We start from the raw sequence: 18,793 nt of genomic DNA, 5'->3' as shown, positions 1-18,793 counted from the left end.
GCTGCAATAAATATCACAATCATCATTTCTACAATTGTGCCATAATCCGAAGATATCCTATCCAAGCAGAAGAATTATAGACGGGACCATCCTGAACTTCTTCCTGACCCAGATTACAGGTTTGAGAAACTAACAATCTTGCAAATCTATTTTTTTTTTCTCGCAGACATCAGTGTGCACACACATCCTGCAGTCGATGGTAACTTCCACATTTTTCAGAAGCTCATACATGTGCACACGCATGATCTCCGGCGAATATATTAGAGATACACAGATAACACAATAAAGGGCATATATATATATATATATATATATATATATATATATATATATATATATATATATATATATATACACACACACACTTTGCACTGGGATACCAATTAAGTAATTATTATGAAGACAATCCTCATATGGCTGAGGGTATTTTAGCATTGTGTTTATATTTCATAATATCAAAGCTTATGAGCAGATTAGCAGCAGCATTTAATTTGCCTTGTACATGGAATATTTTTGATAAAAGTTTATTTTACTTCCGGAGAAACTTTTTCTCTGGTGATCAAACATTAATTTAAATTAATTTATTATTTTTGTATATTTTTTTTTTATCATGAATTTCCTTAGGAAATTTTATTGTAATGTTTGTGTTAAAACTGTTTAATTTTGCTTTAAAAATTGTGTTCAATTATATTGTCGTATCTGAAGTGTCATATTTCTATGTGATAAAAACTTAGTGTTTTGTCATGTGAATTTCCTCAGGAAATTTATTGATTGTAATGTGTTTGTGTTAAACTGTTCAGTTTCGCTCTTAAAAATGTGTGTTCAGCAAGTTGCATTGTCATATCTGACTGTCATACTGAGTCTTCAAATCTGTGATTAAATCTTTATATTAATATTTTTTCATAGGAATTTTCTCAGGGAATTTGAGAGTAATGTTTGTTTTAAAACTGTCCACAGATTTGCTCTTAAATATCATAAAGTATTATTAACTGTATGTAGATGTAAGCTGAATTTATTTTTGCTCCTAAAATGTGTAGGTTGTAGATCAATAGATGAATGTTTTTTAGGTTTCATTATTATTTCTCGAAGATTTATTATTTTGTCTGAACATCTTTTGGAGTAGTGTCGGTGGTATGCCATGTAAGAAATCTTTTGTAAAGTTGAAAATTTTTCATTTTATGTGCTTTTTTATTTTTGAGCATGATGTTTAATTCTGTAAAGATGAATTCCATCATTAAATCTGTGATTTCAAAAGTTTCTGCATTATTGATTTTTATATGTGAATTCCATGAATACATTGCAAGTTACTATTTGAATAAAACCTGTTGAATTTTAAAACATTTATAAAGTTTGTTTTACGTCATTTTTAGTTCTCAATAGGAAAAATCACAAAAATTGTAGATATATTGAGCAGGAACATTGCACGAACATCATATGAAAAAAGAATGAGGACAGGTAATGTTAACATTCAAACATTCTACAAATGTTCATTTAATGTTCTGGTTCAACTGTTCACATGTTTGTGAATGTTTGTATAATCTTCATTGAATGTTTGCATGCAAACATTACCTGTCCTCATTCTTTGTTCATATGATGTTCAATGAACATTCAAAGAATGTTCAGTTTCTGGGTGGGTATCTAATAGATTACAATTTGTTCATGTAAATGGGGAATCTTCACAGACTAAGGTTAATTATGGAGTTCCACAAGGTTCTGTGCTAGGACCAATTTTATTTCCTTTATACATGCTTCCCTTAGGCAGTATTATTAGACAGCATTGCTTAAATTTTCATTGTTACGCAGATGATACCCAGCTTTATCTAGCCATGAAGCCAGAGGACACACACCAATTAGCTAAACTGCAGGATTGTCTTACAGACATAAAGACATGGATGACCTCTAATTTCCTGCTTTTAAACTCAGATAAAACTGAAGTTATTGTACTTGGCCCCACAAATCTCTGCCATCCAGAGTAAGGATCTGGTTAGACACCATGTTTCTAAGATTTGTGGTGCCAAGTACAATAACTTCAGTTTTATCTGAGTTTAAAAGCAGGAAATTAGAGGTCATCCATGTCTTTATGTCTGTAAGACAATCCTGCAGTTTAGCTAATTGGTGTGTGTCCTCTGGCTTCATGGATAGATAAAGCTGGGTATCATCTGCGTAACAATGAAAATTTAAGCAATGCCGTCTAATAATACTGCCTAAGGGAAGCATGTATAAAGTGAATAAAATTGGTCCTAGCACAGAACCTTGTGGAACTCCATAATTAACCTTAGTCTGTGAAGAAGATTCCCCATTTACATGAACAAATTGTAATCTATTAGATAAATAGATATCTATTAGATAAATAGATTCAAACCACCGCAGCGCAATGCCTTTAATACCTATGGCATGCTCTAATCTCTGTAATAAAATTTTATGGTCAACAGTATCAAAAGCAGCACTGAGGTCTAACAGAACAAGCACAGAGATGAGTCCACTGTCTGAGGCCATAAGAAGATCATTTGTAACCTTCACTAATGCTGTTTCTGTACTATGATGAATTCTAAAACCTGACTGAAACTCTTCAAATAGACCATTCCTCTGCAGATGATCAGTTAGCTGTTTTACAACTACCCTTTCAAGAATTTTTGAGAGAAAAGGAAGGTTGGAGATTGGCCTATAATTAGCTAAGATAGCTGGGTCAAGTGATGGCTTTTTAAGTAATGGTTTAATTACTGCCACCTTAAAAGCCTGTGGTACATAGCCAACTAATAAAGATAGATTGATCATATTTAAGACTGAAGCATTAAATAATGGTAGGGCTTCCTTGAGCAGCCTGGTAGGAATGGGGTCTAATAGACATGTTGATGGTTTGGATGAAGTAACTAATGAAAATAACTCAGACAGAACAATCTGAGAGAAAGAGTCTAACCAAATACCGGCATCACTGAAAGCAGCCAAAGATAACGATACCTCTTTGGGATGGTTATGAGTAATTTTTTCTCTAATAGTTAAAATTTTATTAGCAACGAAAGTCATGAAGTCATTACTAGTTAAAGTTAAAGGAATACTCGGCTCAATAGAGCTCTGACTCTTTGTCAGCCTGGCTACAGTGCTGAAAAGAAACCTGGGGTTGTTCTTATTTTCTTCAATTGATGATGAATAGTAAGATGTCCTAGCTTTACGGAGGGCTTTTTTATAGAGCAACAGACTCTTTTTCCAGGCTAAGTGAAGATCTTCTAAATTAGTGAGACGCCATTTCCTCTCCAATTTACAGGTTATCTGCTTTAAGCTGCGAGTTTTGTTGGGAAAGTGTAGTGACACGGACCCACAACAGGGGGCGTAAATGAACGGACAATAGAGGGAGTTAAATTAGAACACTTTACTGTTGTGAATGTCACAACCACACACAGCAGATTACAGAATAAATACAAGTCAATTAATGAAGGTGTCGTGTGGGCAGGCTCGACGATAGGAGACGCCCGTCTGGAGATGAACCGGAACCACACGATTTCCACCGCCACCGAACCCGAAGGATACTGGAGCCGCCAAGTCCCAAAGTCCCCAGGTGGCCACCGTCTCAGCGTGTCGGATCTGGTACTGCTGGCGGAGAACAAAGACAGTCAAGTGTGGGTGTGTATACCCCCCGTAACAATAACGGTGGGAATTCCACCTCCACCTTTAACACACACTCGTGCAGCGTCTGTTTAACCACTTATCTGACGGGAAGTAGGACGAAACAGTCGCGACCCACGCCGGTCCTCTGGTTGACAGCTGCAACACAATAGCTCTTGGAATCAATTAATGCTGGCAGAGAAAGTTACCTTTCACAGAAGTCGATATCTCGGCGACGTGGTGGAGGTGTCATCCTGCTTTTATCCAGGGTGAGATGCAGATGATCGGTGACAGCTGTCATAGTTGATGAGTGACAGCTGTCACCTCGGCTGTTCCTGTAAGGCGGCAGCGCCCTCTCGTGCCTGAAGCCCGCACTTCAGGCAGGGCACCCTCTGGTGGTGGGCCAGCAGTACCTCCTCTTCTGGCGGCCCACACAACAAGTTTGTGAGTTATACCACGGAGTCAGGCACGTCTGATTTAAAGCTCTCTTTTTCAGAGGAGCTACAGCATCCAAACTTGTCTTCAATGAGGACGTAAAACTATTGAGATACTCTATCTCACTTACAAAGTTTAGGTAGCTACTCTGCACTGTGTTGGTATATGGCATTAGAGAACATAAAGAAGGAATCATATCCTTAAACCTAGTTAGAGCGCTTTCTGAAAGACTTCTAGTGTAATGAAACTTATTCCCCACTGCTGGGTAGTCCATCAGAGTAAATGTAAATGCAATTAAGAAATGATCAGACAGAAGGGAGTTTTCAGGGAATACTGTTAAGTCTTCAGTTTCCATACCATAAGTCAGAACAAGATCTAAGATATGATTAAAGTGGTGGGTGGACTCATTTACATTTTGAGCAAAGCCAATTGAGTCTAATAATAGATTAAATGCAGTGTTGAGGCTGTCATTCTCAGCATCTGTGTGGATGTTAAAATCGCCCACTATAATTATCTTATCTGAGCTAAGCACTAAGTCAGACAAAAGGTCTGAAAATTCACAGAGAAACTCACAGTAACGACCAGGAGGACGATAGATAACAACAAATAAAACTGGTTTTTGGGACTTCCAATTTGGATGGACAAGACTAAGAGTCAAGCTTTCAAATGAATTAAAGCTCTGTCTGGGTTTTTGATTAATTAATAAGCTGGAATGGAAGATTGCTGCTAATCCTCTGCCTCGGCCCGTGCTACGAGCATTCTGGCAGTTAGTGTGACTCGGGGGTGTTGACTCATTTAAACTAACATATTCATCCTGCTGTAACCAGGTTTCTGTAAGGCAGAATAAATCAATATGTTGATCAATTATTATATCATTTACTAACAGGGACTTAGAAGAGAGAGATCTAATGTTTAATAGACCACATTTAACTGTTTTAGTCTGTGGTGCAGTTGAAGGTGCTATATTATTTTTTCTTTTTGAATTTTTATGCTTAAATAGATTTTTGCTGGTTATTGGTGGTCTGGGAGCAGGCACCGTCTCTACGGGGATGGGGTAATGAGGGGATGGCAGGGGGAGAGAAGCTGCAGAGAGTTGTGTAAGACTACAACTCTGCTTCCTGATCCCAACCCTGGATAGTCACGGTTTGGAGGATTTAAGAAAATTGGCCAGATTTCTAGAAATGAGAGCTGCTCCATCCAAAGTGGGATGGATGCCGTCTCTCCTAACAAGACCAGGTTTTCCCCAGAAGCTTTGCCAATTATCTATGAAGCCCACGTCATTTTTTGGACACCACTCAGACAGCCAGCAATCCCACTTTGCAGTGAAATATTACAAATATACGTTAATGGTTTTGTTATGCCATCTATGACTTTTTTTTACTAATCTCATGTCTATATCAAAACAATCAGTGGAGCATTTATTTTTACACTTACAAACAATTTCTTTAATTTCTGTTTCATTTACTCCTGAGAGAAAGATATTTTTTGGATTTCTTTCAATTAGTGATTGACCTTCATTACTTGCAGGGATTCCAGCCGCTAGATCTGGGCCCACATTTACAAAAACTCATTAAATTTGTTCACCACATTTTGCATATTATAATTCTCAGCATTTCTGTCAATAAAATACTCTGGATAGGTGTCCATGATATCTGCCTTATCTTTAAGTAATCCATTAATTACATTCCATATTCCTTTAATGTTATTTTTGTTTTGATTCAATAACCTTTCAAAATACAACTTCCTACTCATTCTTAGTATTGTGGTCAACTTATTTTTGTATACCTTATTTTTTTTCAGATTCCATAGTTCTAACTTTCAAGAACTGTTTATACGAGGGCTGTCAATAAAGTAACGGTCCTTTTTATTTTTTTCAAAAACTATATGGATTTCATTCATATGTTTTTACGTCAGACATGCTTGAACCCTCGTGCGCATGCGTGAGTTTTTCCACGCCTGTCGGTGACGTCATTCGCCTGTGAGCACTCCTTGTGGGAGGAGTCGTCCAGCCCCTCGTCGGAATTCCTTTGTCTGAGAAGTTGCTGAGAGACTGGCGCGTTGTTTGATCAAAATTTTTTCTAAACCTGTGAGACACATCGAAGTGGACACGGTTCGAAAAATTAAGCTGGTTTTCAGTGAAAATTTTAACGGCTGATGAGAGATTTTGAGGTGATTCTGTCGCTTTAAGGACTTCCCACGGTGCGAGACATCGCTCAGCGCTCTCAGCCGCCGTCGTCAGCCTGTTCAAGTTGAAAACCTCCACATTTCAGGCTCTATTGATCCAGGACGTCGTGAGAGAACAGAGAAGTTTCAGAAGAAGTTGGTTTCAGCATTTTATCCGGATATTCCACTGTTAAAGGAGATTTTTTTAATGAAAGACGTGCGGACGGGTCCGCGCGTTGGGACGCAGCCGACGCGGTGCGGCGGCACAGGAAAAACACCTCCGTGTTGATAACCATTTGTAAAATCCAGGCGGCTTTTGATGGCTTTCAGTGGAGTGAGTATATGAGAAATTGTTTAACAGCAGGACATGTTCCAACTTGTCCTTAAGGCTTCCAGCAGCGGATCCGTCCGCACGTCTTTCATTAAAAAAAATCTCCTTTAACAGTGGAATATCCAGATAAAATGCTGAAACCGACTTCTTCTGAAACTTCTCTGTTCTCTCACGACGTCCTGGATCAATAGAGCCTGAAATGTGGAGGTTTTCAGCTTGAACAGCCTGATGACGCCGCCTGAGAGCGCTGAGCGACGTCTCGCACTGTGGGAAGTCCTTAAAGCGACAGAATCACCTCAAAATCTCTCATCAGCCGTTAAAATTTTCACTGAAAACCAGCTTAATTTTTCGAACCGTGTCCACTTCGATGTGTCTCACAGGTTTAGAAAAAATTTTGATCAAACAACGCGCCAGTCTCTCAGCAACTTCTCAGACAAAGGAATTCCGACGAGGGGCTGGACGACTCCTCCCACAAGGAGTGCTCACAGGCGAATGACGTCACCGACAGGCGTGGAAAAACTCACGCATGCGCACGAGGGTTCAAGCATGTCTGACGTAAAAACATATGAATGAAATTCATATAGTTTTTGAAAAAAATAAAAAGGACCGTAACTTTATTGACAGCCCTCGTATAGTTTATATGGTTGAATTTGGCATTAATATGTGGTCTTGATCTGGTGATGGTCTTTTTTTAACTTAATTTTTTAATTATTGCATCAGTTTAAAATTACTTAAAGTGTAGCTTTAAGTGTATTATTTACTGTAGAAAGTGTGTAATTATTGATTTGTTTTATAAGACACACTTTTGATAAATGTAGAATGAAAACAATGAAAGCAGAATTAAAGTCAGTTAATACAGACAGTAAGTCCATCTGTGGAAACTTGTTACTGACAAAACATACAAGATAGAAAATAAATTTTAATGAAATTAAGACTTGAGACATATTTTGTTCCAGTATAAGAGTCAAATACCACTGATTTAAACCAACAAAACTGACCAAAGTGCTCCCAGAGTGCACCAAACTGCATAATTTTTTTCAACATTTCCAGGGGGGCATGCCCCTGGATCCCCAAGGGGACCTCGCAGCTTTGGTGCTCGGCTGTCCACTTAGAGAAAATGTTCAGTCAAAAAAATTTCAGTTGCTTGCACCCATGAACAACACTCAATAAGTGTTTGGGAACTGAGGACACTAATTGTTGAAGCTTTGTAGGTGGAATTCTTTCCCATTCTTGCTTGATGTACGATTTCAGTTGTTCAACAGTCTGGGCTCTCCGTTGTTATATTGTGCGCTTCATAATGCACCACACATTTTCAATGGGCAACAGGTCTGGACTGCAGGCAGGCCAGTCTAATACCCGCACTCTTTTACTATGAAGCTACACTGTTGTAACACGTGCAGAATGTGGCTTGGCATTGTCTTGCTGAAATAAGCAGAGACGTCCCTGAAAAAGACATTGCTTAGATGGCAGCATGTGTTGCTACAAAACCTGGATGTACCTTTCAGCATTGATGGTGCCATCACAGATGTGTAAGTTGCTCATGTCATGGGCACTAACACACCCCCATACCATCACAGATGCTGGCTTTTGAACTTTGCGCTGCTAACAATCTGGATGGTCTTTTCCCTCTTTTGTCCGGAGGACACGCTGTCCATGATTTCCAAAAACAATTTGAAATGTGGACTCACCAGACCACAGCCCACTTTTCCACTTTGCGTCTGTCCATTTCAAATGAGCTCGGGCCCAGAGAAGGCGGCGGTGTTTCTGGATGTTGTTGATGCATGGTTTTCGCTTTGCATGGTAGCGACAAACTATGTTAACTGACAATGGTTTTCTGAAGTGTTCCTGAGCCCACGCAGTAAGATCCTTTACACAATAATGTCGGTTTTTAATGTAGTGCCACCTGAGGGATTGAAGGTCACAGGCATTCAATGTTGGTTTTCGGCCTTGCCGTTTACATGTCGAAAGTTCTCCAGATTCTGTGAATCTTCTGATTATATTATGGGCTGTAGATGAATTAATCCCTAAATTCCTTGCAATTGAACATTGAGAAACATTGTTCTTATACTGTTGGGCTATTTTTTCCACACAGTTGTTCACAAAGTGGTGATCCTCGCCCCATGTGAGCCTTTTGGAGATGCTCCTTTTATACCCAATCATGACACTCACAATGAGTGTCCTCAGTTCCCAAAAGCTTATTGAGTGTTGCTAGAAGGAAAGGTGATGTAACACAGTGGTAAACATACCACTGTCCCAGCTTTTTGAAACATGTTGCAGGCATCCATTTCAAAATGAGCAAATATTTGCACAAAAACAATAAAGTTTATCAGTTTGAACATTAAATATCTTGTCTTTGTGGTGTATTCAATTGAATATAGGTTGAAGAGGATTTGCAAATCATTGTATTCTGTTTTTATTTACATTTTACACAACGTCCCAACTTCATTGGAATTGGGGTTGTATAAGGTGAATGAGGCCTAGGCAGGTTATTAGATCATTAGTAGCTAGTAGGCTAAGCTGTAATTGTAGCTATGTTACTATATAAACAGAAGCTAAGATATGTTTTAGATTTATATCTAAAGTTTATCCTAATTGTTAGGTTATGGCTAGCTACTATAGGCAGAAAAAAAATTCCATCTTCTACATGCTTTCTAATGGAAACCCCAAACTTCGATATTATCTCTTGATATCTATTAAAAAGTAAATAGATCATCAATGTAACGTAAGGTATTACTAAAGGTTTTTGCTGACTGGCTATTTGTTTTAAGTTTTTCTTTCATAAATTTATATTCAGAATAAAAAAGGAAAAGGTTTGCCAAAAGTGGAGCACAGTTTGTTCCCATAGGTATCCCTATTGTTTGTTTGAATATTCTGTTGCTGACCTCTATATGGATATTGTCTCCAAGGAATTCTATATGTTCCATCATGTTTGCTTCAGTTACATTACGATCACATGTCAATGTTGTGTTAGACCAGTATGTAGTGCCATAATTTCTAATAATGATGTATTTAGAGCCTCTAATCCTAAAAGCTTCCCTGACTAGTTATGTCAGCTGTTCATATACAGGGTGGAAAAATCAAAACTATGAAAATGTGTAGCTACTTTTGTTTTGTTTAACTTTTTTAGTTTATTTAAAACCTCTGTGGCATTATCGATAATCCAAAAACAGTTAACTCCAGTGTTCTGAGCTATACCTTCGCAGTATTGTTTGAAATGTTTTGTAACTAATTTCAGGCTAGAGGTTAGAAGTTGGGATAATGGTTTAGTTGTACATGCACTAGAGGCTGCTATAAATCTACTACCTATTGGATTTTTGTGCATTTTTGGAAGCCAGTAGAAGGATGGTAACTTTCATATCAGTAATAATTTTAATGTTATATTTAGTCACAAATTCTTGGTGTTTTGTTACAATATCTTCTATGTGACTATTATAAGACATATATGTTTGTAGTCCCATCACTAGTGCCAAGTTCCTTTAAAACTACATCTAAGTAATATTTTGTGCAAACTATTAGGATTTCTGTGTAGGCTCTCAGTTGTCCAGGTGGTTTCCATAGTAGAGAAGCTTGAATTTTCGACTGGACTGGGTTGCTTGACGTGAGGACGTTTCGCTTCAAATCACAGAAGCTTCCTCAGCTAAAATTCTTGCTCTGGTAGTCTGACTTCTGTCTTGACTCTTGTAGAGAAGAATAAACCAGAAGCCAACAAAAGCTGGAGTTTTTAACCTAACCAGACCCCTCCTACCGAGAGGCCGACTGCTATAGGCTAGTGACTAAACAATAGCTCTAATTAGCACCTATTGTGCTCTAGTTAGCACTCTCCTAATGATGGGATGGATGTTGTGAAAGTGTAGGAACACGGACCCACAACAGGGGGCGCAAATGAACGGACAATGGAGGAAGTCAAATAACAACGCTTTACTGTTGTGAATAAGCACAACAAACACAGCAGATCACAATAGTAAGCAATGAAGTCAATTCACAAAAATGTGTCACGTGGGCAGGCTCGAAGATAAGAGACGTCCGTCCAAAGCAGAACCGGAACCACACGATTTCCTCCGCCACCGAACCCTGGGAATACTGGAGCCGCCAAGTCCCGAACTCCCAGGTGGCCACTGCCTCCGCTTGTCGGATCTGGTACTGCTGGCGAGGAACAAAAAACAGTTAGATGTGGATGCGTTTGCACCCAGCAACACGTATGGTGGGAAAACCACCTCCACCTCTCATCAGAAACTGGTAAGTGCAGGAGTGTGAGTACTTATCAAAGAGGTAGGGAAAAAGTCCAACACAGTCTCCAGCTGTAAATACTCACTGTCTGCTATTAAACACACAAAGCAACAAAGTATTATTGTCGGGAAGACAACACAATCGGCTGAGCACTTTACCTCCTAGGTAGAGCGATAGCTCGGCAACGAGGTGGAGATGTCGTCTTGCTGATATACTACTGAAGATCAGATGATTGGTGACAGCTGTCGTAGGTGATAAGTGACAGCTGTCACCCCGGCTGCTCCTGTGAGGCGGCAGCGCCCTCTTGTGCCTGGAGCCCGCACTCCAGGCAGGGTGTCCTCTGGTGGTGGTGGGCCAGCAGTACCTCCTCTTCAGCGGCCCACACAACAATGGAAGCCTCCCCTGATGACTCCCTTGACGACTCTCCTGATGATGTGAATGACTCATTACCATGAACAAAAGACTGAAACTGCTTTTAAGATTTTAATTTTTTTAAATCTTAGCCAGAGAGAAGAAATGGTTTGAGAGAGGTGTTAAGGAAGCATTCTTTGTAAAACAGTTGAAACCCAGCCTTAACCGGGGGGCGGGTCTCAGACACGCTTTGTCCCCTGTTTACAATGGGGTAGTCAGGTCAAAGCAGTTTCAGTCTTTTGTTCATGGTAATGAGTCATTCACGTCATCAGGAGAGTCGTCAAGGGAGCCATTAGGGGAGACTTCCATCCCATCATTAGGAGAGTGCTAACTAGAGCACAATAGGTGCTAATTAGAGCTATTGTTTAGTCACTAGCCTATAGCAGTCGGCCTCTCGGGAGGAGGGGTATGGTTAGGTTAAAAACTCCAGCTTTTGTTGGCTTCTGGTTTATTCTTCTCTACAAGAGCCAAGACAGAAGTCAGACTACCAGAGCAAGAATTTTAGCTGAGGAAGCTTCTGTGATTTGAAGCGAAACGTCCTCACGTCAAGCAACCCAGTCCAGTCGAAGATTCAAGCTTCTCTACTAAACTATTAGGATATTGTTGCTGCCTTTATCTGCTGGTACTAAAACAAAATGTATTTGAAAGTTATTTAGGTATTCTCTGCAAACCTTGTCTGACAATACTTTTTTTTTTTGTATGGATTTTTTCTTTTTTCCTATCTATCTTAATTTGAACTGTTTTGAATACTCTACCTTCCCATTCATCCAATGTTCTAGTACATTTAGTAACATAGTAACATTTTTGTAATCCCTAATGGCTTTTTTAACCATTATGCGGTTTGTGTCCCAGTTAATATTATTTTGTTCTCTAAATGATGGTCCTTTACTAAGCAATTTTCTAAGCTTCCTGTTCTCGGTTATTACATGTCCTGTTGGCTCGTATTTGAAATTTGATGAGTGGCAGTCACAGCTAAGGTTTGTAGTTCCTAATTCAGTCTCAATTTTTTATGCTTTGTTTGAAATTAAAACTTTACCAGCTATAGTTTTAGTATATGAATAGCTAATAACGGGGGGGGTTTATCACTGATGAAATCTGGTATAGTTTTTTGGATTTGTTTGCTATGTAGAATCTGTGATAGCTTGATCATTTCAATGCCTTTGTTGTGAAAAGGAATTTTCAAGAAAGATTTATTATTATCTTTGGTTATTGTAGTTTTTCTGTTTTATGTAAACCTAATCTAAAGCTAGCTAAATACAGAGGGATATAAATAGGCAATTTTTGTTCTAAAAGTATTGTATTTGCTAAAGCTATTAGGATGCTAAGTTTTCATTGTAAAATCGAAAAAATTAATGTAATAAGTTCATGTACTAACCCAGGTCTATTGTGATTGTTAACTAGTTCTCTTAATCTAAGTTATAAATCTGTCTTTGTAGTTGCATGTTGTCTATTGCGCTTACCTGATCGTTTTTTAAACTTACATTGCTTTTTGTTAAAGTATGTCCATATTACAATATTTTCAATATCGTTTTTAGAAACATTACCTCATTTTTTGACATTGTCATTAAGCCCGTACTGATAAATTGTGGCTAGTTCCTTGTACCAGTATTCCTCCCTTTGTAATCGTTTAGAGACTAAGCTCAGGCATTCACCCTCTTCCAAAAATACTTCCTCTATAGGCATTACATCTATGTCATCTACACTACGACCATATGCGCAAAAGTGTTGGTTTAAAAATAAATCACATATTTTATTAAGCCTCTGTCTATGGTTGTTCATTCTACTCCTAAGGGTTTGGCTAGTTTCTCCTATGTATTGGATTCCACATTTTTTGCAGCTAATCAAGTAAATTATATTTTTGTGTTGCATGTCATTTGTGTTTCATGTGAGCTAACCTTGTACTGTCTACCTGTGGCGTTACTACTGAAGTTATTCCCTTCTACTATGTATTTGCAAGTTTTGCATCTGCTACTACCGCATTTACTAGCTTTGATGTCCTGTATAGCCTCAATCACATCCCTTCCTACCAAGGTAGGGTTTGGGGATGTAACATCATAATCACAGGACGAGTTGGAAATAAGAGGTCTACCCTCCTTTAAGGGACTAGGGTATGAGTCCATCACCTTGGTTTGCCGGACTAGTGACCGCCTCTTTTATACGTAGCCATCATGATATTTAAACCCTTGTTTAAGGGACTAGGGTAAGAGTCCATCACCTTGGTTTATAGGGCTAGTGACCACCCCCTCTTATAAGTAGCTATCATTATATTTTAACTTATGTTTAAGGGACAGAGTAAGAGTATATTACCTTATATTGTTGGACTAGTGACTATTCCCATTTTTACGTAGTTATCATAGTACCAGAATTTTTTTTTTTAATTTTCAGTAGGTAGAAAAAAACTTAGTAAATCAGTTGTAAGTAAGACTAGCTAAGAATAAGTTACACAATGTATGTAGCATGACAGAGTAAAACAAAAAAGAGACAGACCTTAAAGAGGAAACTCTTGCGGTGGTCAGGACCACTGTGATGAATCATGACAAAGTCCGGCTGCATCAGCTTTCTCTTAGTACACAACTCAATAAGAGCAGACACAGGATGCTTCCCTGGGCACAAATAAAGAGATAACGTATAATGGGATAATATTATTAAGGATATTACAAATGAAACCCACAATGTTACAATGGAGAACTGGAAACAGAATACAGAATCACCTTTATTGGCACTGCACAGTAAAACAGCACAATGAAATTTGCTTGTGCATCCTGAAAAACAATGTTTGCATTGACACATAACTTACCCACACACATTCTCACATGCACACACATCCACACCCACCCACACACACACCTCAGTAAATATTAAGAAAATCAGGAGATTGGGGGGGGGGGGTGAGAATGAGGTGAGCTCAGCAACAGGTAGGCAAGGGATCTTTTTGTTGGAGTTATTCTGTAGATACACTGTTTTATTTTATCATGCATGTTTTGTGTTCTCTGCTCTGGTAGAATGTAGTTCTCTCTGCTCTGATAAAGTGTATTGTACTGATGTGATGGGTGAAGGTTACTTAAGATATGTGACATGACGTGTTTCTGCAAGTTGTGGTATCTCTGTGTGCACGCTAAGCTCTTTTTAGGACATGTGAAGATGACTCATGCAGGACGCAGCCGAAGCTGAGCAGTGAGATAAAGAATAGAGAATTGAATGTTCCAACCACAGTGTAATTGTGATACATCAATCCTTGTGTCAGAGGAAGTGTGATTAATCGTTAGATGTCTTAAACACATCTTCCCCTCAGGAGCTGTACCGCCCATGTATGTAGGAAAGTCCTAAATAAAAAGAGCGGGAGCGCAGGCCAGACTTTAGTGTAGCTTTGGTGTACAGCCTGACTGCACTCCTCGCGAGCTTAAAATTGAATTCTATCTCTCACTTGTTTTATTGCCTGGTTGTCTCTTCCTCTTATCAAAGATACAGTATTCTAAACCCGACAAAGACTGGGGGCTCGTCTGGGATCCCAACAGACCTGACGGTTCCAGCGAGCGTGATCGACACCAGAGAAATCCTTGGCCAAGGTAACTCAGACCCTTTGACGGGACTGGCTCAATCCGTTGGCTGGGATCTGAAAGGTTGACGGGATCACCGAGAGGGAAAGAGACCGACGGAGTGTGAGTATAGAATTTGATTCTGATAAAATTTTTGTTGTGAATGGTGGCAGTAGGCTGCGTAAAATAGAAATGTTGAAATAGTGAAATAGTGACAAAGTCACGGTTAAACAGGGAAATAAGTGCACAGTGAAAAGGCAGTTAAACCTCGCAGGGATGGTGGAGTCCCCTAATGCAGGACATTAGTTAAATTCCACGGGAGGGCGAGCTCCCCTGGCCTAAGAATACGCGAAATAAGTGCACAGTGAAAAGGTAGTTAAACCTCGCAGGGATGGTGGAGTCCCCTAATGCAGGACATTAGTTAAATTCCACGGGAGGGCGAGCTCCCCTGGCCTAAGAATACGCGAAATAAGTGCACAGTGAAAAGGCAGTTAAACCTCGCAGGGACGGTGGAGTCCCCTAATGCAGGACATTAGTTAAATTCCATGGGAGGGCGAGCTCCCCTGGCCTAAGAATACGCGTACAGTTATTAAAAGTGTTTCTATATATTTGTGTAAATAAAATAACTGTGTGTGAGTGTAATAAAGGTGACTGAGTGAGAGTGTGGAGTCACTTCGACTCCCCTCTATGAAAATCTCACAGGAAAGTAAGTAGTAAGTTTTGAGAAGAAGCAAAGGCAAGGCCTTCCCGTGCCCTCCGGGGTGGCGAAAGGGAACGCACTTCTCAGAATAGTTGATTACTACCCTGTGATTGTAACAACACCAGTGGATTAGGACCCTGTAGGGGCAAAACCATCACTGGTCTAAAACGTTCTGAAAACACAAAATGGGAAAATCTAACAGTAAAAATGAGAGACCTAAGTCCCGGGACGATCTAAAAACAAAAGATTGGATATACATGAATAAAATTGATCCAAATTCAACAAAACACTTAGATAAGTGGATAAAAGATCATGGATTTGATGGACGCCTGCAGAAAGAGTCATTAACTAAACTAAAGAACAGTATTGAGAAGAAGTGTGGAACAAGTAAAAAAAAAAAAAAAAAGGAAAAAGAAGGTCAAGGTGAAATTGTAGTATGGGAAAGAGAAGTTGAGAAACGAAAGAAGGGCCTTAGAGAAGCAAAGAAAAGACAGAAAGAAACAGTAAATGATACGAAGGAGCAGGAGAACGTGATGTTTCACAGACAAGAAGATAATGAGACAGGGCCTGCGGCTCCAAAAGTAGAAATGGTAGTAAAATTGGATACTACAAAACACAGTCAGCCAGAAGCTGAAATAAAGGAGAATAAACTCTATCCAGATTTACCACAGGGACAACCCCCATCATATGTAGACCCTACACAACACGTCATGAGAACACGATGCAAAACACCAAAAGATGAAGAAAAACAACCTGGACCATCAGCCCCACCGGCTGATCAGGAACCAGGTGGATCAGGAGTCTATCCAATGATTCATGTGGCAAATCCACATACGTCAGGACCAAGAACTATTCTTGTGTACCGAACTTGGACACAAGCAGACGTTAAGGCAGATGTGGAAGGTATAACTCCCCCACGAGAAGATGTAGCCCAGTACATTATTGACGTAACCGCTTTGGTTAAATCCTACAATCTTAGAGGGGATGAAGTTCAACAAGTCATAATGGCAACTGTGACAAAGGATTGGGCTGATGTAAAAGGAGATTGGGATCCTGCAGAGGCAGACCACACTCCATTAGCCCATGATAGTCAGGAATTGGAAGATCGATTGGCCGCACTATTGCTGAGAATTAAGCAGAAATACCAGCAGAAGTCAAATTACACAGAAATAAATCGCACAAAACAGAAAGATGATGAACCATTCGAAGACTATCGACATCGAATGGAAAAAGTTTTTAAAGTGCACAGTGGTCTTCTACCACTGAAAAATGATAGCGTGTATGAACAACAATTGAAAAATGCACTCCATGCCAACTCCAGATCAGATATCCGAGCATGGGTAGACAAACACATGATAACGCTCCCAACAGCTGGGTTACAAGAGTATTTAGACCACGCCATACACGCAGAAAGAAATCTGAAAACAAAAAAGGCAGCCCGCTACTGTATATACAAATTTGGCCCAGGCCTGGCAGTACTCTTTGGATCTGTCGGAGTTGAGACAAACTGAACAATTATTGGAGGAAGGTCTGATGACCTGTGAAAACAGAGGAATTGTTAATGATGTCACATAAAGGTCTACACATAACTATGCTATTCACTCCACGAAAGGATGAAAGGTATGGAGCAGGATTTCTGAAAATTCCATCAGAATTACAGACAGTAGCACACGTATACACAGACAGAAAAACCACCTCTGTGTGTAGTGTAGTGCTGACCCAAAGTGCAGACAAATGGTACAGAGGAAAACCTGAGGCTGTGCCGCATATTTCACTGACAAAGGCAGACACTCAGTCCTGGAAGGACCTTGGAGGAATTGTTAAAATAGCTGAGGAAGCAACTGATTGGCATGAAGCAGATGCAATGTCGGTGTGGGATTTCAGTCCATCCACAGGCTTGTATCGGAAATACAAGTTTGTAAGTGCTTGGACGACACTGGTGATACATGAAGTAGATCTGGATGATTGAAATTTAACAACATCTGTGTTGTTGACACAGGAAGATGAGACTTTATTGGCCAAACTGCCTCCTCATCTCTGGGTGAATGCACCCACAGATGTAGGACTGTTGAAAAATATTCCGCCAGTCAAAATTAAGCCACGATCTGATTGGAGACCACGGATCAAACAATATCCGTTAAAACCTGAAGCAGAAAAAGGAAATGATGACTTTTCTAGGTATCTGTAATTATTGCAGAGCCTGGATTCCATGTTATGCAGAGATGGTGCAGAAATTGCAGGATTTAATACACTCTATACCAATGGCTATGACTGACAAAATACAGTGGAATAAAGAAGCTGAAGAACAGTTTACAGCTCTTAAACAAGAACTTGTGAGTTCCACAGTATTATCTCTGCCCAATTATGCCAAGCCATTCACTCTCATGGTGGACACAAAACGGGGATTCATGTGTGCAGTCTTGCTACAACAACATGGTAATAAAAATAAACCAGTTGGCTATTATTCCAAACGTTTGGATACATTCTTATCGCCTGCCAGACAGACAATGAACCATTAATAGATTCTGACCTTTTATTGGATATGCAAAAACAGGCACCAGCGCAGGAACGACATTTGTGGTTGAAAAATGGGGCAACCCCAAACCCCAAAGGACTTTATTGTATACATAACAAACCCATCCTACCCAAAAGCTTATTCAAAGCAGCTGCAATTGCGACACATGGGTGTGTGGACAGGGGGGATGGTATATATGGTAGACCAATACTTTACTACCTATGGATTTAATTTATACTCAAAAATTTTTTGTAAAGCCTGTGTTACCTGATTGAAACACAACCCACAGGGAAGTATAAGACCCCGGAGAGGGCAATTCCCAAAACCACAGTATCCTTTTCAAATTGTTCATATGGACTTTATTGAACTAAATCGATGTGGACCTTATCAATACTGTCTAGTATTAATTGATGCCTTTTCAAAATGGGTAGAAATTGTTCCATCACAAAAAGCAGATGCTTTAACAGTAGCAAAAGCACTGTGTAAGACAATTATTCCGTATTATGGAATACCAGAGACATTGTACAGTGATAATGGAACACATTTTGTAAATGAAGTTGTACAAAGAGTAGCAGAACACATGAAAATTAAGTTAAAACATCATTGTGCTTACCACCCACAAAGTGCAGGATTAGTGGAAAGGACAAAGGGCACAATAAAAATAAGATTAAGGAAATGTATAGAAGAGACAAAACGAACCTGGATTGAATGTTTGGACCTAGTAAAATTGTATATGAGAATAACACCAACACCATCAGGTTTAACACCATTTGAGATACTTTATGGATGACCATATTGTCTACCAATTTTTGACATGGATACTAAAACAGCAGATGAGGAACAAACATTAGCAGATTTTATGAAAAAGACATTAA

The 18,793-nt window shown here is 39.4% G+C and overlaps 1 protein-coding gene across 5 annotated transcripts in view; it reads right to left on the bottom strand.

The window, feature by feature from the left end:
• LOC117512923 (protein SON) overlaps positions 1-18,793 on the bottom strand; it is a 451,527-nt gene that overhangs the window by 37,763 nt on the left and 394,971 nt on the right. For all 5 annotated transcript variants that reach the window (XM_034173153.1, XM_034173176.1, XM_034173169.1 and 2 more), the window contains one exon: positions 13,655-13,770. In XM_034173153.1, the coding sequence (XP_034029044.1) occupies positions 13,655-13,770 (116 nt within the window). The remainder of the gene's footprint in view (positions 1-13,654; positions 13,771-18,793) is intronic.

Source organism: Thalassophryne amazonica, chromosome 1 (assembly GCF_902500255.1).
Source record: "Thalassophryne amazonica chromosome 1, fThaAma1.1, whole genome shotgun sequence".
NCBI lineage: Eukaryota > Metazoa > Chordata > Actinopteri > Batrachoidiformes > Batrachoididae > Thalassophryne > Thalassophryne amazonica.
This window is presented reverse-complemented; position numbering and strand designations above follow the sequence as displayed.